Source organism: Salvia hispanica, chromosome 6 (genome assembly GCF_023119035.1).
Source record: "Salvia hispanica cultivar TCC Black 2014 chromosome 6, UniMelb_Shisp_WGS_1.0, whole genome shotgun sequence".
Taxonomy (NCBI): domain Eukaryota; kingdom Viridiplantae; phylum Streptophyta; class Magnoliopsida; order Lamiales; family Lamiaceae; genus Salvia; species Salvia hispanica.
The window spans coordinates 5,415,637-5,436,251 of NC_062970.1; the positions used below are offsets into that span (position 1 = coordinate 5,415,637).

At 35.3% G+C, this 20,615-nt stretch overlaps 5 protein-coding genes across 5 annotated transcripts; 3 read left to right on the forward strand and 2 right to left on the reverse strand.

Annotated features, from left to right (window-relative positions):
• Positions 1–2,480: 2,480 nt before the first annotated feature.
• Positions 2,481–3,104, reverse strand: LOC125194542 (disease resistance protein RPP8-like). The gene has a single exon (XM_048092802.1). The coding sequence runs from the start codon at positions 3,102–3,104 to the stop codon at positions 2,481–2,483; it is 624 nt and encodes a 207-aa protein (XP_047948759.1).
• Positions 3,105–9,558: 6,454 nt separating this feature from the next.
• On the forward strand, positions 9,559–10,250 carry LOC125193236 (major allergen Pru ar 1-like). Its single transcript, XM_048090999.1, has one exon. It carries the CDS (start codon positions 9,622–9,624, stop codon positions 10,096–10,098), a length of 477 nt encoding a protein of 158 aa, XP_047946956.1. The 5' UTR covers positions 9,559–9,621; the 3' UTR covers positions 10,099–10,250.
• Positions 10,251–12,557: 2,307 nt separating this feature from the next.
• LOC125193235 (major allergen Pru ar 1-like) lies at positions 12,558–13,291 on the forward strand. The gene has a single exon (XM_048090998.1). It carries the CDS (start codon positions 12,631–12,633, stop codon positions 13,105–13,107), a length of 477 nt encoding a protein of 158 aa, XP_047946955.1. The 5' UTR covers positions 12,558–12,630; the 3' UTR covers positions 13,108–13,291.
• A 3,396-nt stretch (positions 13,292–16,687) lies between these two features.
• On the forward strand, positions 16,688–17,415 carry LOC125193238 (major allergen Pru ar 1-like). The gene has a single exon (XM_048091000.1). It carries the CDS (start codon positions 16,771–16,773, stop codon positions 17,245–17,247), a length of 477 nt encoding a protein of 158 aa, XP_047946957.1. The 5' UTR covers positions 16,688–16,770; the 3' UTR covers positions 17,248–17,415.
• On the reverse strand, positions 17,297–20,438 carry LOC125193231 (putative late blight resistance protein homolog R1A-10). Its single transcript, XM_048090993.1, has 2 exons — positions 17,889–20,438; positions 17,297–17,779 (listed from the first exon to the last, which is right to left on the reverse strand). Exon 1 carries the CDS (start codon positions 20,435–20,437, stop codon positions 17,891–17,893), a length of 2,547 nt encoding a protein of 848 aa, XP_047946950.1. The 5' UTR covers position 20,438; the 3' UTR covers positions 17,297–17,779; positions 17,889–17,890.
• Positions 20,439–20,615: the final 177 nt, after the last annotated feature.

Consider the following 20,615-nt stretch of genomic DNA (forward strand, 5'->3'; position numbering starts at 1 on the left):
TACAATTACTCTTCCAATATCTTCAAATGATAAAAACTCCGGATGTACTGCCACAATATACAGAATAATACCCCCTCCGTCCACAAAAATTCGTCCCGGTTTGACCGGGCACCGGTTTTAAGAAATGTAATAGAAAGTGAGTTGAAAAAGTTAGTGGATTGTGGGTCCTACTTTTAAAGTATTAGTTTTATAATAAAATGTGAGTAGGAATGAGTTAGTGGAATATGAGGTCCACTACCAAAAATGGTAAAAGTGAAATAAGACAAATTTTGGGGGACGGACGGAAATGGAAAACTGTGACAAATTTTCGTGGACGGAGGGAGTATTAGGCATATATTTAGCTTATTCTTAGAAGAAACAAAATAACAATAAAACGTAAAAGTTAATAGTGGGAAAGAAATTGGGACTCGAGAAGAATGACAAGATACGTGTGTTGCATACTGTCGAGGTGTGTTAGAAGTAAGAAGAATAGGTTAGGATGTTCTTGAATGGTGACTCTAGCTTATAGGGGTGTTGGCAGATTTCACGTCTCTAGGATGCACACAAGTGTGGAGGTGCCTCGTAAAACCATGAATGTGCTAATGCCAAGTACTTGAGTCGACAATACAAGGAAGATATGAGGCTCTGCCCTGGATGACAGTTGGTCAGTTCATCGAGAAGGTGCAATGTGAAATGGAGATAACAATTTCTTCGAGAAAGGCGAAGCGTGCTATGGCACATGCACGGAAACTGATTACAAGGCTGAGATTCTAAGGGCTACGACAAATTCAAGACTATCAACATTGTCTATGAACTATGAGGCATGCAAGACTTCATTCAAATGCAATTGCAGGCGCATCATAGGTTTGGATGGGTGCCACCTTAAGCCACCTTAAGGGACAAGCGAAGGACATATTGCTCACTGCCTTTGGATTTGGATTAGACCCGAAAGATTAGATTTTTCCGTTCGCTTTTGCTGTTGTAGGGATCGAGAACACTGACACGTGGAGCTGGTTTAAAGGTTGTTGGTACTGACGTGGAAATCATGAATTCGAGCATGTGGACCTTCATCTCGTATAGACAGAACGTAAGAAAATATCATAACTACTATTTCATTCATTTGGCATTTGTAAATGTAGTTGTGCAATGAATACTCATTTATATTGTTGGCAGGCCTTACTAATACTCGTTTATACTCTCACAAAGTAATTAAAGCTTCCCCCTTGTCAGTTTGCCTTGGCTGGTGACAATACGAAGTGACACAATCTTCTTGCAATTGAAAAAAACATAACTAAATCGGGGGTCATGGTTGTCGCGGTCGTCGCTGGAGTCCCTGCTGCACTTCGATCGCTCCATATCCGACGGGATTTTGATTTTTGCGAAGAAGAGAAATTACGGTTCTTGGTTTTTGCAGAAAGAGATGGAGAAAGGAGAAATAAATATGAAGAGAAGACAATCGCGTTTTTATTGTAGCAATAATTTCATTTTTAATTTACATTATCTTCTATTTGAGAATTTAAAAAGATAATTGTAAAAATTAGCTATACTAGTTAAAATCTCCTTATCTAGTAAAAAAATCGCTAATCGGCCGTTGATCGTCAGTTTTTGACAGAACCGTAAAAAAGGACCACTACGATTTCGTTTGTTTGAGAGTCAATTTCAAAAAAATGAATATTTTGGACCAACTTCATATTTAGGTCATATGTTAAAGACCAAAGAGGGATTTAGTCTAGTACTTCATTCGTCCCACTTAAGATGACACACTTTCCTTTTTAGTTTGTTCCAAATAAGATGAGACATTTCTATTTTTAGAAACTTTCTCTCTTCAATTAATTCACCGAGCCATTTTTTTTCTCCTCAATTAAATAATCAACACTCTTTCTCTCTCCATTTAATACCTACCCACATTTCTCTCTCTATTTAATACTACTTACTTTTTCTCTATCCAATTAAACACAATAACTAATAACTTCTAAAATTTCGTACCGATTAAAGAAATGTGTCAGCTCAGAAGGAACGCAGAGAATAAAAAATATAGTTAACTATACACCCTTAAGTTCATAATTTATCTGACCTAAGTTTTAAATTCCTAGGAAAAGCTACTTTTAACTAAAGACTCTATTTCTAACCGAATAATACAAAGAAAACATCCACTAGCCAAACATATTCTGAAAATGCTATATATTTAGATAGAAAAGCTCTAAATATGCAGCAAAATTACACGACGAAAACATGGACAAAGAAGAGAGTTAAATTTCTGACCTGGAGATAAATTAGCTTTCTTTTGAAGTAAAGTCCAACCTTCATCTTCTGTTAGAAATTCCAGCTTGTGAGGTTCAGGATGTTGACAAGCAATGCTCTCGGAACGAGTGGTGAGAATCACATTACATTTCACCGAAAAAGCTTTTTTTATGATCAACCAATCATCATTATTCCAAATATCATCAATCACCACCAAACATTTCCTTTCCTTGGAAAAACTTTGAATTCTTGTCACCAACTCAGCGATCTTCCAAGCCTTCAATCTCATTTTGTTTGACACTACTATCAAGTTGTTTCAAAATATTGACGAAAACGGCCTTAGGTTGAAACTGTTGGGTGATGCAAACCCATGCCCGAGCATAAGATTGGAGGTCTGTGTGGTTATAAACCTTTCTGGTGAGAGTAGTTTTTCCGAGACCACCCATCCCATATATCTTCACTACTCTCCTTGTGGAATCATCCTTTACCTTTGACACCAAAATCTCGATGTCTTTCTCCATCCCCACAAAATCATGCTCATCCTCATCAGCATACTCCTGTCTCAACTGATGCTGCCGCTCATCTTCCTTCTGGGAAAGAGATGAGCTTCCTTGTCCCAACTCGGACTCTAACTTGTTAGTGAGGTCGGCCAGGGTAGATAATATGTTGCGAGCCTCGTTTCCAACTTCGTGGATACTGCAACACTCACCAATTATGCAAATGTATCTTTGAAATTTTTCCTTGAGGCTCTTCTGCCCCCTTTTGGATTGAACCTCGACGTCGTACGTCTCAAGCAGATTCTCAGCTTTGAAAGCCAAATCTTGGAGTTGAGATATGTAAAGCTTTAGAGTTGGAGAATCACGTCTCTCTCTATCTGCTTTCATCAACAACGCGTGGATATGCTTCTCAGATTGCCTTTTACTTTCTCAACATCAGCGCCCACACTAAGCAAAAACTTAGTCTCTCAAACCAGCAAATCACGAAGTGTTTCAAGAAACACATTTGCAAGAGATTCTGCCATTCTACTATTTTCTTTTTCTTTTTTTTAATCTTCTTTTGAGTAAATTAGATCAGTTTACGTTTTGTGTTATCTATACAAGTGCAATATAAAGAACCACACACATTCACAATGTGACAGCTGGCCATGATTATCCTTATGTGATTCAAAACAGCAAGTCCCTTTCTCAATTACTCCCTCCGTCCCATTAAATATGCAACATTTGTTTTTCGGCATGAGATTTTATATAATATTGTTTTGTGAGTTAATGAAGAGAGAGTAAAGTAAGAGAGAAAAAAAAGCAGAGAAAGTATTGTTTCCATTTTTAGAAACGTTTCATTTTTAACGAGACAGATCAAAAAGAAAAACGTTTCATTTCTCATTGGACAGAGGGAGTATTAAAGTGAAACGTTGGAATGCTATTTTCGTTGTCGATCTTTTCTTTTCAGTTATCTTTGAAAAACTCCAATAATAGTGCTTTCTCAATGGAATCCAATGTAGTCGAACCCAATACACACACGGGGTGCACTATGGTAGGCTAATATTGAATCTGCTTTTAAATCTAAGGAGTTCATTGGGTAGGTTGTCGTTTTAATTTGAATTATCATTTTAGTATAAACACGTGTGTATAAAGAAATGTTATGCTATAACTTTACGTGCAATATAGCCACGCTAGAGTTATTTCATTTGTTTTATACATATTTTTTGTTTTAATACCTCAAACATTACTATTAATGATGTTAATTTTACAGATCGCATAAAGTTATCAATTTTTTCCCATAACTTCGAATAAATGAGTAAAATAATGAATTGAGCTTTGATTTTAAGATAATTTATAAAATTAACGATATAAACAAAATATTTAAGGTATTCCTAATACATAATTTATTTTTTGAAACTAATATTACCTCTGTTTCTTCATAGTTGAGTCATTTTTCCATTTTGAAAAGTTTCTTCATAGTTGAGTCATTTCTATATATGATAACTTTTTCTCTTTCCTACTTTACTCTCTCTTACTTTATTCTCGCTACTTTATTCACTTTATACTTTATTCTCTCTACCTTTTCCTCTCTCTTACTTTTTTATCTATTTATTTAACACACCCAACATTCATTTCTAGAGTGAACTACATAAATGGTACCTGACCTTTCACTTTCGCACATAAATGGTACCTGATATTTATTTTATATCGTTTTTGGTACCTATAAATCACATTTTTGGTACCTGATGCAATTTTCTTCCCAAAATGCCCTTTAAACAAATACTCCCTCCGTCTCGCTTAAAATGACACATTTTCCTTTTTAATTTGTCCCAACTTAGATGACACATTTCCTTTTTTGGTAACTTTCTCTCTCCAATTAATACACTCAACCAAGTTTTCTCACTCCTATTAAAATATCCATCTTCCTTTATCTCTCTACTTTAATAATTACACCCACATTCTCTCTCTCTCTCTCCAATTAAACACTTTAACCAATAACTCCTAAAATCTCGTGTCGGCTAAGCAATGTGTCATCTTAGCCGGGACGGAGGGAGTATATTTTTCCATTTATGTTATAGAGGGAATTTTGGGCATACATAAAATTAGTACCAAAAGTGATATTATAATATCTTCTCCTCACTCTTTATACTATTATTACTCCCTCTGTCCCAGATAATTTGGAACACTTTGACCCGGCACGGATTTTAAGAAATCTAATGGAAAATAAGTTGAAAAAGTTGGTGGGATGTGGGTCCTACTTTTAAAGTATTAGTTTTATAATAAAATGTGAGTAGGAATGAGTTAATGGAATATGAGGTCCACTACCAAAAATGGTAAAAGTGAAGTGAGACAAATTATGTGGGACGGTCCGAAATGGAATACTGGATCGAATTATCTGGGACGGAGGGAGTATTAATCAATATTAATATATTATTATTTTGATATTATAAATTAATAATTAATTAAATTTTAATATCATTCAAATATACTACTTAAATATAATTATAATTATAATTATATTTAATTATTATAGTAATATTAATACTAAACTGATAGTAATTAATAAGAATTGTAGTATAATTATATAAATTATGAATCACGTAATATTATGAATCAATATAGCCTTAATAAAAATTTAACATTGTGTAATTGTATTCATAATGATATAAAAAGTTGAATATTTTTAGTTTGGTGTTTCAACCTTAAAATGGGAATAAAATAATTTAATAAAAAATATTCAATTGATTTAATCACTTTAAATAATTAATTTAATTAGGTATTTGTTTTTTATTTATATTATGAATGCAATTAAATGTATGTATAAAATGCTAAAAAGAAACAAGAAAAGAAGAGTAAAGAAAAAAGAAGGAAGAAGAAACATAAACTAAGGAGAAAAAAGAAAAAAAGAAAGGAAAATAAAATACTAAAATGAAAAAAGAAAATGAAGAAAAAAGAAAGAATAAGAAACTAAAGAAGAAAAAGAGAAATAATAAAAGAAGAAAAAATAATCACATATCTATTTAATTGAAATTTCTAAAAATATCCTCATGAAAAAAAACCACATGTTTGGTACCTAGGGTTCTTTTTGTCATAGGGTATCAAAAACGATACTCCCTCCGTCCCCCATTAAGAGTCACACTTTTCCATTTCGGTCCGTCCCCAATTAAGAGTCACACTTCATTTTTACCATAAATAGTAAGTAGGTCCCACATTCCACTAACCCAATTCTCTCACATTTTATTATAAAACCAATATAAAAAAATGGGTCCCACATTCCACTAACTTTTTCAACCAACTTTTCTTTATATTTCTTAAAACCCGTGTCCGATCAAAGAGTGACTCCTAATAGGGGACGGAGGGAGTATAAAATAAAGATCAGGTACCATTTATATAGTTCACTCTCAATTCTAAAAGTTCGTGCCGAAAAGTTCCGCCTCAACTATGAAGAAACGGAAGAAGTATTATTTAAGAAACTGAGATTTCTTTGGTATCTCTCCTGATGCCTATGGAGCACTAATCCGGATATGGGCTCGACCTCCTTCGTGAATTGTTTTGGTTGCATAACTCCCAAAATATCATTCCAATTATAAGAACAAATCGAAGACAAAATCAAGTGTTTCACAATGAGGAGTACTAATTTTTCTAAAAATAAAATATTTTAAAAAAAATACTATTCCCTCCGTCCCACATAATTTAGGACACTTTGACCCGATATGAATTTTAATAAATTTAATGGAAAGTGAGTTGAAAAAGTTAGTGGGATGTGAGTCCTACTTTTAAAGTATTAATTTTATAATAAAATATGAGTAATGAGTTAGTGAATATGAGATCCACTACTAAAAATGGTAAAAATAAAGTGTATCAAATTATGTGGGATGACCTAAAATGAAATATTGGGTCAAATTATGTGGGACGGGAGTAGTAGGAGTATCAATCAGTTGCACCCATTAATTTCCTAGGAAATCACCAAACCTTGTTCGCGCCATCCGGCTGGCCGGCCAACGCCAATATCTATCTCTCTCTCTCCTCTTTCTATTTTTATCACTCTGTCTCTGCAAAACCAAACTTGGAAAAAGAATGTCGACTTGCATTCTCTCCCTCAAAACACTCACATCTCACACCACCCTCCTCCGCCGCCGCTACTGCCACGCCGCCACCGCACCTCCACCGCCGACGCAGCATCTCCAGATGCTCGGCCAATCCCAACTCCAAAACGTCGTCGTATTGGAGAGCCACTTCACCCCTCCCACCACGAAACACGAGATCGACCACAGCCCCCGCCTCGGCACGGGCTTCTTCCTCCACCCCACCCTCCTCGCCACCTCCATCCACGCCGTCGCCCGCCTCTCCCCCTCTGATCACCGCGCCCACATCGCCCGAACCCTCGCCTTCACCCACCGCGGCGCCGTCATGCTCACCACCCCCCTCGCCCTTAGTTTCTCCGGGGGCATCGCCCTGCTCCAGGTTTTGGAGCAGAGTGATGAAGCCCCGCAAGTCTGCAGCCGCGGCTGCAGACTGGCAGACTCGCCGCCGCAGAAGGACGCTGTCCTTCTGGCGGTGGCGAGGCACCAGAGCCTGGGGCTGGCGATGATGGTGGGGAACGCGAGGGGGGAGAGGGGCGTGGGAGCGAGGGCGCCGTGGCCGTTGGACGACGGGGCGGGGTGGATCGAGCACGGGTGGTTCGGGGTGGGGATCGGGGATCCTGAGCCGGGGAGGTGTGGGGAGCTGAGGGAGGTGTCGGTGTCGAAGATTATGGGGAGTCCGTGGTTTAATATGGAGGGAGAGGTCGTTGGCGTTGCGTCGTGGGAGGTGAAGGATGAGGCGGATCGATTCTCTGTGGGTTTTGCCGCGCCGGCGTCGAGTGTTAGAGCGGTGGCGGAGTATGTGGAGACAAAAGGAAGGGAAGATCCGATTGTGATGGATAGTTGGGTCGATGGTCATGTCTATTATGGACAAGATCATTGTTAACGATTTATTGTGTTTCTTCCCCTATTTAGTTGCTATTTAGCTCGACATTTTTAAAAACTGAATTACTATAAATTATGAAATTTGGAATGATCTCGTATGTGTCTTTGAAACACATGGAAATGTTACGTGTGTTTAGGATCGGCTTTCAAATCGTCACATATTTCAACGAAAGAAGACTATGATACTTGTAAAAATTGCAAACTTTAATTTATAATTTAGTTTTTAAGTAGTGTGGATAGCTTTTAAGAAGTGTGGAAAGGACCAAAAGTTGCAAAATGGATCTTGAACCTCGTTTAGCTTCATCGCAGATTCTCCAATAAATGCAACGAGGTCTACATCACCTCTTCTCGTTCCGTCGAGGTTGTTTGTTAGTAAGGATTCTATCTAAGAAGTTAATTTGATTATTTGATATTTTAATTAGACAGAGAGTAATTATAATCTTAAAATTGAAAAGTGTAATTTTGGAATTACGAAACATATTCAATTATAATACTAATAACTATATGATGGTAAGATTAATTATGTTTTTATTTTATCACCGATTAATAATATTATGAAAATCTTAATACAATTATTAAAATTATGAATCATAATATTATTATGTTCTCAATTGGTAACTTATTATACAAATTTGAATATAGATATTAAAATTATCGATATATGGTTATTATCATTTTATCAATTTAATTAAAGAAATCTCACTTCCATTATTATGTCAATTAGATAAGTAAACGTGGAATCATATTCATAGGATAATCAACTTCAACAAAAATTACTCTGATGACTAACAAATGGCCCTATTCTAAAATTAAGTTAAACTAATTGGGCTGGATACGTATTATGATTTCTCAATGTGTATGGCCCAATATTTTAATATTTTTTATCTGACAAATAACTTAGGTCCAAATATATTCATAATTATTCACAACTAATGTCCTAAAATGAAATAACTTTCAGATATTCATATATTGATTCTAATTTCTAAATACTATCGGCAAAATTCAGGTGAAAAAAGGAATTATATTTAATAAAACATCTTCTTCCTTTGATTTAACGACCGACTTCTGCTTTCACCGATTTCTTCGATTTTCAGGTGATTAATTTTGCAATTATATTTGAGAATTTCACATTGAATTTTGCCTGGGCATTAAATTCCTGTACACGCACGTGTGAATTATTGTTTCTGTTCCATAATTGCATAAATTATGTGAATTTTCAAAACCCTAATTGAACCCTTATTGAAGATCGATTATCTAAGATGTTTTATCATTTCAGAGATTACGGGTTGCAGCTTTGAAGATCAAACATCTTTTTGAAGATTTTAACAGTGATTCTGACCAAAAAAGTTAACTTTGCAGGTACCCTTTTCTCTAATAGTGACCACATGTGGAAGAGTGACCAAAAACTTAAAATATGGAGTAATATAAGTTGGAACCAAATGTGGTAAGGATGGCGAAAAACAATGCAAACTGATAATAATGAAATAAGTTGATGAGCCTAAAATCTAAATAAGAAATTATTCAAATAAAGTAGTAATTGCCTTTCTAGATAAGGTTGACTATATAATAATCGTACGTACATGAAGGAATGGACTCGTAATGTGAAGTCATGCCCTTCACATGTAATTACTATACTAAACCTAGAAAATTAATGTAAGGAACGAAGATGAAATTATACTGCAACTTGCGAGGACTAGTCAATATTGGAACGCCATGCACACTTGTTTCACACTCGCCACCAAAAAAAAATAAGTAAACTTTTGTTAGTATTCAACAACTTTGGCTACGTACACACACAAGGCCACACAATTAGGAAAATAAAAAGTGAACCTTATAATTCGATTCTATATTATAAATAGGGAGCTCATATTCTCTCATTTTCCCATCTCATTACACAAACTGCATCCTACTTATAACTTCACTTTTCTCATTTTACTTCAGCAGTTCAGCTAATCATGGGTGCCATCACTTACGATATTGAGATCCCTTCCTCCATCTCGGCCGCAAAGATTTTTAAGGCCGTGGTGCTCGATGTTGACACCCTCGTCCCCAAGATTATGCCTCAGGCAATCAAGAACGTCGAGATCTTGGAAGGAGATGGTGGCGCTGGGACCATCAAGCTTATCCATTTTGGCGAAGGGAGTCAGTACAAGAGCGTGAAGCACCGTGTGGATGCTATCGATAAGGAGAACTTGACCCACAATTACAGCATAATCGAGGGAGATGTTCTTGGAGGAGTGATTGAATCCGTTACTTATCATGTGAAGATCGTCCCAACTGAAGATGGAGGGAGCATTTGTAAGAACAGAAGCATCTACAACACAAAGGGTGATGCTGAGATTAGTGAGGAGAAGATCAAAGAAGGAAAAGAGAAGGCCATGGCTATGTTCAAGGCCATTGAGGCTTACCTCCTTGCCAATCCTGATGCCTAAAACCTCCAATTATACACACCCATGAGCCATGCATGCTTGAAAACTATTGTTTTGTGTGATTTTGTTTCTTGTTTCTTCGGCTTTGCATTTCCAATAACATGTATTTTCGATGTTTTCTTCTAATCAAAGGGTTCTTTGTTTTTCTATATCAATACATTGTGGACGAGATTAATGTTATTTCTTCTCATTTAGCATTAGTATTTCAATAAATAGTTTAGTTGATTAATGGCATGTTTGGTAGGGGTGATAACTTATCTAGGGATGAAATTTTATGAACAAAAATGACGTGATAACTCATCTAGGGATGGAATTTTATGACTCATCTAGGGATGAAATTCCATCCCTAGATGAGTTATCACCCCTACCAAATATGCCATAAGTATTTGTTCGAAAATCGAAATGGTTGATTGGCCCATAGTCGAGTTTGAGCCCGGGACGAGTCGAGTCTGAGCCCACTAGTTTTATAAAATCAATCAATAAATATAAAAAGCCATGATAAAATTAGAATTCGTAATCGCACTATGAGCCCAAAAATACAAAAGACTCGGCCTTAATACTTTCAGTGAAGAAATTGAATATAAACTGTTTTTAAGGGTCATAATTGAGAATTGACATGCATTTTCAGCTACTCATCCAAAATATTTTTGAAATGTCAACTGCAAGTAGATTATGTCAATTCGAGGTAGTATCGTTAATACCCTGCACATCAAATGTCAATAGTCTGCACATCAAATGTCAACAATTTATAGTTGACATTATATGTGTATAGTTGACATGGACTGTAAACACAGTTGACATTATGTGTAGTTGACATGAATTGTATATGTAGTTGACATTATATGTGTGTAGTTGACAAAAAAAATTATAATTTTTTTTTTAAAAGTTATTTTTTTAAAAAAATATTAATTAATCTTAAAATATTTTTCTATGTGGCAAATTTTGGACCACTCATTAATAAAAATGTGGGACTAATAAAACTAGAAAATCTCAATTGGTCACGACCCTTGTTTCTAATATATACATTTAACTAAAATTCTGAAATTTTTATAATTGATTGTATATAATTTAATTCAATTTTAATTTATTATCACAAACAACATTAATGTATTATAGTAATATTTATGGGTTTATTAAATTTGTAATTATTTTGACCAAGTATAAATTTGTAATAATTACATTCCTATATATATTTATATTATTTTTATGTTATATAAATGTTCTTAAATTTTTTAAAATCTCAATTAAGCTAAAAAATCTCAGCCTAGGTACCTAGTGACAAAAACAATTAAGGGTCACTGTTATATCATATGAATATAATTCACAATTTTAATTTTTTTAAAGATTACATTGATTAGTTATTAATTTAATATGAAATAATAATAATAATTATTATTATATAGTATTATATGATTCATAATTTAAATAATTATATTATAATTATTTATTAATTACTGATATTATATCAATAATATTATTATAATAATTAAATAAAATTATAATAATAATTATAATTAAGTATATTTGAATGGCATTTAAAAATAAATTAATTAGTAAAATCAAAATAATAATATTAGTATTGATTAATAATAATAGTATAAAGAGTGAGGAGAACGAGAAGATATTATAATATTATTTTTTGTACTAGATTTGTATATGCCCAAATTATCCTCTAGGACACAAATGAAAAATGTATTTATTTAAAGGTCATTTTGGTGTAAAAATTGCATCAGATACCAAAAATATGATATATAGATACCAAAAATAATATAAATAAAGACCATGTACCATTTATGTGTGAAAGTAAAAGATCAATCGTACCATTTATGTATTTCAATTTTTTTTAAGATGCAGGTTAGGTACGCACTAGGAGTCTAGGACAATCATATACGAATACGAATACTTAATACTTTTATTTAAAATTGAAAGTGGGAAGAGTGACCAAAAACTTTATGGAGTACGTTGTAACCAAATTATATGTAATTATGTATGGTAAGGACGGCGGAAAACAATGACAAATTGATAATAATGAAATAAGTTGTTGAGCCTAAAATCTAAATAAGAAAATGCTGGCTGAACTACTTAAATCATAATCATAAATTAATTGCATTTCTAGATGAGGTTGACTATAATCGTGCGTATATGAGCATAAAGTTAAGTCATGCCCTTCACATGTACACAAAACCTAGAAACTTACTGTAGAATATAATTAAGGAACGATGATGAAACTCTACTGCAACTTGCGAAGACTAGTCAACATTGGAACGCCATGCACACTTATTTTGTTTCACACTCTCCACCAAAAAGAAAGAGTAAACTTTGTTAATTGTTATAGTAGTATTCAACAACTTTGGCTACGTACACACACAAGCCCGCACAATTAACAAAATAAAAAGTGAACCTTCGATTCTATGCTATATATAGACGCTTGGATTCTCACATCTTCCCATCTCACACTAAGCCACATTTACAACATTACACAAATCTTCTCTCCCTATTTATAACTCCATTTTTCTCATTTTACTTCAGCTAATCATGGGTGCCATCACTTACGATATTGAGATCCCTTCCTCCATCTCGGCCGCAAAGATTTTTAAGGCCGTGGTGCTCGATGTTGACACCCTCGTCCCCAAGATTATGCCTCAGGCAATCAAGAACGTCGAGATCTTGGAAGGGGATGGTGGTGCTGGGACCATCAAGCTTATCCATTTTGGCGAAGGGAGTCAGTACAAGAGCGTGAAGCACCGTGTGGATGCTATCGATAAGGAGAACTTGACCCACAGTTACAGCATAATCGAGGGAGATGTTCTTGGAGGAGTGATTGAATCCGTTACTTATCATGTGAAGATCGTCCCAACTGAAGATGGAGGGAGCATTTGTAAGAACAGAAGCATCTACAACACAAAGGGTGATGCTGAGATTAGTGAGGAGAAGATCAAAGAAGGAAAAGAGAAGGCCATGGCTATGTTCAAGGCCATTGAGGCTTACCTACTTGCCAATCCTGACGCCTAAAAGCTTCAATTATACACAGCCATGCTTGCTTGAAAACTATTGTTTTGTGTGATTTTGTTTCTTGTTTCTTCGACTTTGCATTTCCAATAACATTTATTTTCGATGTTTTCTTCTAATCAAAGGGTTCTTTGTTTTTGTATATCAATACAACGTCAATGAGATTAATGTTATTTCTAATTTTTTACTTATTGAGCATTAGATGGCACTAGGGCTGACAATTTTTGACACGACACGATAACACGACACGAACCGGCACGAAATTAATGGGTTTGGATCAGAGTTTATCGTGTTCGTGTCCTTATCGGGTCGACCCATTAAGGACACGAAAATTTCGTGTCGTGTTCGTGTCGTCGTTCGTGTCGGGTTCGTGTTATCGTTAACAATGCGTGTTCGTGTCGTGTTCGTATCCGTTAACACATAATATTTTAATATTATTATTCTTATTAACACATAATATTTTAATATATTATTCTTATTATTTTCATTCTTCAATACTTATTTTCGTGTCATTAATGGGTTCGTGTCGTGTTCGTATCGTGTTGAGCCGAAACGGTTCGTGTCGTTAATGGGTTCGTGTCGTGTTAGTGTCGTGTTCGTGTCTGAGAGTAGCGGGTCGTGTTCGTGTTCGTGTTTGAGAGTACCCGACACGCACGATTTGCCACCCCTAGATGGCACGTTATATAATTGTGCAATAAAATGTCTATCGATCAGCGAATATCTATCTCATTAATTTCCATAAAGTTAGTAGTAATAGCTATTTAAATCCCTAAGTTTGGTCAAAGTTGGATTCATCCTATAAAATTTAAAATTTAGATATTAAATCATAAATTTTCAATTTTTTTCAATTGTCCCTTTTATATACTCCCTCCGTTCCATAGTAACAGATGCGTTTCGTTTTTAGCACTCATTTTAAAAAAATAATAATAAATAGTTAGAGTGGAGAAAGAGTAAAGTAAGAGAGAGAATATTGTAGATAAAACTCTTCACTACATTATTGTCTCTATTACTTTACTATTTCTCTACTCTAACTATTTATTATCATTTTTTCTATACGAGAGCTCAATATTGAACCCCTCTATTACTGTGGAACGGAGGGAGTACAAAATGTATGATATTCAAATTGACATTTTTAATTAAAATAAGAACAAAAAGTAATAAAAAGAAAATAAAAGAAAAATACTTATTTTAATAAACTCATATTTTTGAATATCATTCAAAGACAACATTTTATATATTGATAGGAAAATTAAGAAAAAATGATATTTCATAATTTAATATTCCAATTTTAAACTTCTTCAGACGGACTTAATCGAATTTGACCGAACCTTATAATTTAAATAGCGAGTATTAATAAACCTCTCATATATTAATGGGACATATTTTCTAATTGATGGACATTTTGTTTCTTGGTATCTTATGTAGTGCTAATTGATGTATAGGTGACAATGTTACTTCATAAAATCGTGTCTTTGTGCGCCATAAATAATCTTGTTCCTAAGAAATTTTTTGTACCAAGCTTACAGAAATGCATTCAAAGCTCTAGCTCTACTGACAAAGAAATGAATTAAATTGAGCTAGCAACAAATTGGATATCTTGAACACAAGAATTAGACAAATTTGAAAATGTGTCCATATTTCGATAATCTAGATTTGGACAAGTAGGCATGATGACTTTAATTAATTGATCTCCTAATACCCCTTTGATCAACTTAGAATTAATTAAAAATCAAGTTAGACATTTATTAAAAAGACTCATTCCATATCTTATTTTGATCCCTAACTAAACTTATTACACCATTAGTTTGCTACGAGGAGTCCTATTTTTTTTCCAATACGAATTTTAAGAAATATTAAGAAAAGTGAGTAGAAAAAATTAGTAGAATATAATCCTATATATACATATTAGTTTTAAATAAAACGTGAGTGATATAAATTAGTGGAATGAATAAACCCATATTACCATTTATAGTAAAAATGAACTTAGACTCCTATTTATGGATAGACTAAAAAAAAGAAAAACTAAACTCTCCTGTTCGATGTCCACAAACTAAAAAAAAACAAAACAAAACTAACTCTCCTAATCAAGGACAAAGGAGGTAGAATATTATAAATATATAGAGAAATGAAAATCAAATCACAATACAGGCTATCATCATATATTTCGCTCCATAATTTGGAGAATTTTGAATTATCCTTTGCTCTCTATCACCGCGATATTTTACCCTTTCCTAGATTAAAGGTTTGATTAATCTATTAGTCACTCAATATTCAAAATTTGAGTAACGACTGATAGAATGATTTGAGGTTTAGATTTATCAGTGGAGTAACGAGAGTTGCAAGCCATCGTCTAAAAAAAAGTGAAATTACAATCAAGAGCTATATTTTGGCCCATACTCCCTAGGAGCATGCTTAATTATTTTAGATATGCTATTCGTCTATTTGTATTCTAGTCAAATTTTAATTTTGTGAATTGACACGTAAATTTTCAGAAGTTATTTTATAAGATCCATGAGAATTGCATGCATGCTCAATTCTCAAATATCATTAATTTATTTCACTAACCTTTGCTATTAACATATATTCTTCAAACTTGAATTGCCAAAAAGTATAACGTGTAATCACCGTGAACGGAGTACTCCCTCCGTCCTTGAAAAGTATGGATTATTACCTTTTTAGTCCGTTTCTTAAGAAGTACTCCCTCCGTCCACGAAAATTCGTCCCGGTTTGACCGGGCACGGGTTTTAAGAAATGTAATGGAAAGTGAGTTGAAAAAGTTGGTGGGATGTGGGTCCTACTTTTAAAGTATTAGTTTTATAATAAAATGTGAGTAAGAATGAGTTAGTGGAATATGGGGTCCACTACCAAAAATGGTAAAAGTGAAATGGGACAAATTTTGGGGGACGGACGGAAATGGAAAACTGGGACAAATTTTCGTGGACGGAGGGAGTATAAACTTTCTAATTCTGGAAACTCATTTCTCTCTAATGAGGTGAAACCCAATAATACGTTAAAAACTTTTTCTTTCTATTTCTTTTTTACTTTTCTAATTATCCATTAAAATTCATGCCGAACCAAATGTTCACACTCTTTGGAAACGGCTGAAGTATTATGCAATTGGATGAACTATTAAAATAAAGTAATAGTAGGAGTATTTGACATTCTAGATGATGTTGACTATGATCGCATATGAAGGAATGAATTCATAATGTGAAGCCATGCCCTTCCTATTTGAATGTATATAAAATAATTAACGTTCTTAGCATACACAGTGTAGCCAAGCTGTATAAATAATGTATAATGTATAATGTATGGAATCTGTACCTACCAAACAATAGTAATAAATTGTAACATCACAATAGATCGCTCCAAAAATATCAAATTAAAGAAATGAATAAGAAATTCTACAGCAACTATGCGAAGACTGGTCAATATAGGCACGCCATGCCCATTAATTTAACACTATCGACCAAAAGAAAAGCGTAGACATTTTTATTCAACTACTCCTTACACACATAAGCCCACATTATTAAGAAAGAGAACCTTCGATTCTATGCTATAAATAGGGAGCTCATATTCTCTCATTTTCTCATCTCACTAAGCCACATTACACAAATCTTCCTACTTAATTATAACTTCACTTTTCTCATTTTACTTCAACTAATCATGGGTGCTATCACTTACGATATTGAGATCCCTTCCTCCATCTTGGCCGCAAAGATTTTTAAGGCCGTGGTGCTCGATGTTGACACCCTCGTCCCCAAGATCATGCCTCAGGCAATCAAGAACGTCGAGATCTTGGAAGGGGATGGTGGCGCTGGGACCATCAAGCTTATCCATTTTGGCGAAGGGAGTCAGTACAAGAGCGTGAAGCACCGTGTGGATGCAATCGACAAGGAGAACTTGACCCACAGTTACAGCATAATCGAGGGCGATGTTCTTGGAGATGTTATTGAATCCGTTACTTATCATGTGAAGATCGTCCCAACTGAAGATGGAGGGAGCATTTGCAAGAACAGAAGCATCTACAACACAAAGGGTGATGCTGAGATTAGTGAGGAAAAGATCAAGGAAGGAAAAGAGAAGGCCATGGCTATGTTCAAGGCCATTGAGGCTTACCTCCAAGCCAATCCTGATGCCTAAAAGCTTCAATTATACACACCCCTACATGCTTGAAAGCTATTGTTTTGTGTGATTTTGTTTCTTTGTTTCTTCGACTTTGTATTTTCCAATAACATGCATTTTTGTTGTATTCTTCTCATCAAAGTGTTCCTTTTTCCTATATAAAAACTACATCAAGTTGTCAACCAACTAGCGTTATTTCTACTTATTCAAAAAGATCATTGAAAGTACAGTACACATTGTACTCACTCACCGGATAGATCAACGATATTGGCATTGAGGTTCCAATACATTATAAAACATGAATCCAAACTCTAAATAAAACCATAGTCAGCAATGCTAGTATTTATCTTTGTATCATTCTATGAAATAAGTTACTGTATTAAATGTGGCAGACATCATTTGAGGTTTTAGTTTTATGTGATATTACGAAGCTCTAACCTGGCCTAGCGAGGACTGAACTCATATCATTCCCCTGTTCTTAGTTGCAATTCATGGAACACCACTGGGCACTTGGTGCATTGACTTCTCTTTCTGCCATTTTCTCTAACACCTGAAACGTCACAATAAATTGCAGACCTAACTTAATAATGATTTGTATGCAAATACATGATCAGCAGCAGTGAATCTTTTCCATCCACAAAAACCTGGGAAGAGCATACCATTAACGATTCATGCAACGAACTTGAAAGGTATCATTTCCCCATTCTTTTTGCTCCTCCAGAATCTTCCTGGCCAACTCCATGAGCGACTCTCTCACTATTCCCTTCACCTCAATCAGTTCAAGTGTTGGAATTTCTCCAATGCCTTCGGGAACTTCAGAGAGATCCCAACAGTCATCGAGCACTAGATACTTGAGCATTGGGAAATGGCTACTTTCAGTTATCCAATGCTTGAGACCAGACTGTTCTATCAACAGAAATTCCAGCTGAGGGAACTCTCCTTCAGTTGTTTCCCACGTGTCGCCTTTGCAAGCCCAGTAGGTTAGTTTGAGCACCCGAAGATTTGGCAATGAACCAACAACAGTCAGGTCCTCCCAAGGAAGAGGCACGCGACTTAAAGTCAGCTTTTTCAGCGTCCTCGGAAAAGTGAACATGTCCCTGTGGAAAATTTCATCGCTCAAAGATGAACGAAGTTTCAAATCTTCGAGTTGATGCAGAATTACCAAATTGTTCAGGAAACTTTGGCTCGGACGATAATCAGAACAATCGATTTCCAATTTCTTTAGATTTGGGATCATTCTCAAAATCCTTTCACTACACATGGCATGTGAAACTAAAGAAAGTGTTTGGAGGTTTTCTAGACTAGAAGTTATTCTTTCTTCTGGATCAGGTAACCGTCCATAGAAGACAAGATGTCTTAATTGAGACAAGGTCCAGATTTCGTGTGGCAAATTGATCCAACGAGCTTTGAAACGTCTCCATGCATTCATTGAATGAAGTGATAAAGTTTGAAGATTATGAAGCTTAGAAATGGCTGCAGGTATCCTTCCAAGATAGTATATAGAAAGGTATACTAGGTTTAACAGGTCAAATAGTTCATCTGGTAGTGATCTCACATAAACATTCCCTACGTCCAATACCCTCAGCAATCCAAATCTTTCCAACATATTTGTTACGGATTTTACATGGAAGCACATAATTGTATGGATGGTTAAGCTATCTATTTTAGAAAGATATGGTAAACCCGAAGGAGAAACACTTACACGACGCTGATTTTCTCTGATTGCAAGAGGAAAATACCTCCTATCTTGCCAACAGCTAAAATCCAAAAAGAACTTCCCTTCATGTGCTTTTCTTACACACAAATCTCGCATTAGATCATGGAGGCTGCAACTTTTAATCTCACCATCAAACTTCCTCCTGTTAACCAAAACAAGATTTCGTCTCACGAGATCCTCCAGACACTCTTTTGCCTCTTCTTCTAAGCTTTTGGATCCATCGGGACGACTCACAAAGTTCTCAGCTACCCATAATAGTATGAGTTTTGAGGCACGGATCTCATGATCTTCAGGAAACATTCCCATGTACAAGAAACATGGCCTCAGATAATGAGGCAAGTGAGTGTAACTCAGAGACAATATACTCTCAAACTGTCCCTTTGAAGTAACAGCTGATCTTACGTCTTCTGCAATAGCCTTCCACGAAGCTGGATCCTCTCCGACTGTGGATAGCACCCCTGCAACAACAACAACTGCAAGAGGCAGTCCTCTACAGTTCCTTGCAATCTCCTCCACAATGCTCTCCAATTCCAAAGGACAATCTTGGTGACCAAACACCTTCTTCCGGAGCAGATGACAACTTTGATTTTCATCCATTAAACGCATCTCGTGAAGAGGGCTACAAGGGTCAGGATAAGCAGCAACATCGGTTAGTCTCGTGGTTAAAACGACTCGACTTCCATTACCATCATCGGGAAGTATAGCTCTTATCTCATCCCAAGCCTCCACACTCCAAATATCATCCATTATGATGAGATACCGTCTACATTTCAAGATTTTAAACACCTTTTCCCCAACCAATCCACCCAATCTCTCATTGTCAAATTCTTTCATGGAAGCTAAGAGCTCAGAAAGAATCACATCTGCACTATAATCCTGTGATATCGTAACCCAAACACGAATATCAAAATGCTGCCGGGTCAGTGGATCATCATAAACAAGTTTTGCAAGAGTGGTCTTGCCTATACCACCCATACCACAAATAGGGATAACTTGTAAATTGGGCGATTCTTCACACAATCGAGACTTAATTGCTATCAAATCTTCATGTAAACCAACCATAGAGTCGATAGATTGCAAACCTGCCGCAGAAGAAGACGCACCATTACCAATTTGCACTGCAGCTTTGGTTGTGGCAGCTTTATTCTGCTTCATGTTCCTCACCTCCACACTGATTGAATTAGTCAGCTCCATTATCATTTTCACTTGGCGTTTCAATTTGGATTTTCCTGCTAAAGCGGCACAGCACTGCGGTTGATTTTCCTCCGATATGATAGATACAATAACGTGTTCTGCTTCGCGCGCAGCTTGCTTGATACGATCATACAAATTGCTGGGCGTCTCATCGGGGAATTCTTCGAGAAACTGTTTCAAGGAAATGAATGGCTCATAGATGGATCTAATTTGGTGTTTTTTGTTATCAGAAACGGGATGAAGGAAGATGATTTCTGCAGTGGTTTGGGCAAGAGAATGAACGGCTGCATATGCCATTTTTGAGTTGATGATCAAAAAATTGAGAATTACAACTTCAACTTCGAATTTGGAACATAATTTTTATTAGAAAACTTTCCATTTCCATCCGTCCTATAAAAATATATACATTTCATTTTGAAAAATTTATATCAATTTAATAATATAGGTTTCATTATATATAAATACTACTTCAATT

What these genes read in the sequence shown, in the direction of transcription:
- LOC125193236 (XM_048090999.1), top strand. Translation starts at nt 9,622, where the DNA reads ATGGGTGCCATCACTTACGATATTGAGATCCCTTCCTCCATCTCGGCC.
- LOC125193235 (XM_048090998.1), top strand. Translation starts at nt 12,631, where the DNA reads ATGGGTGCCATCACTTACGATATTGAGATCCCTTCCTCCATCTCGGCC.
- LOC125193231 (XM_048090993.1), bottom strand. Translation starts at nt 20,437, where the DNA reads ATGGCATATGCAGCCGTTCATTCTCTTGCCCAAACCACTGCAGAAATC.
- LOC125194542 (XM_048092802.1), bottom strand. Translation starts at nt 3,104, where the DNA reads ATGAAAGCAGATAGAGAGAGACGTGATTCTCCAACTCTAAAGCTTTAC.
- LOC125193238 (XM_048091000.1), top strand. Translation starts at nt 16,771, where the DNA reads ATGGGTGCTATCACTTACGATATTGAGATCCCTTCCTCCATCTTGGCC.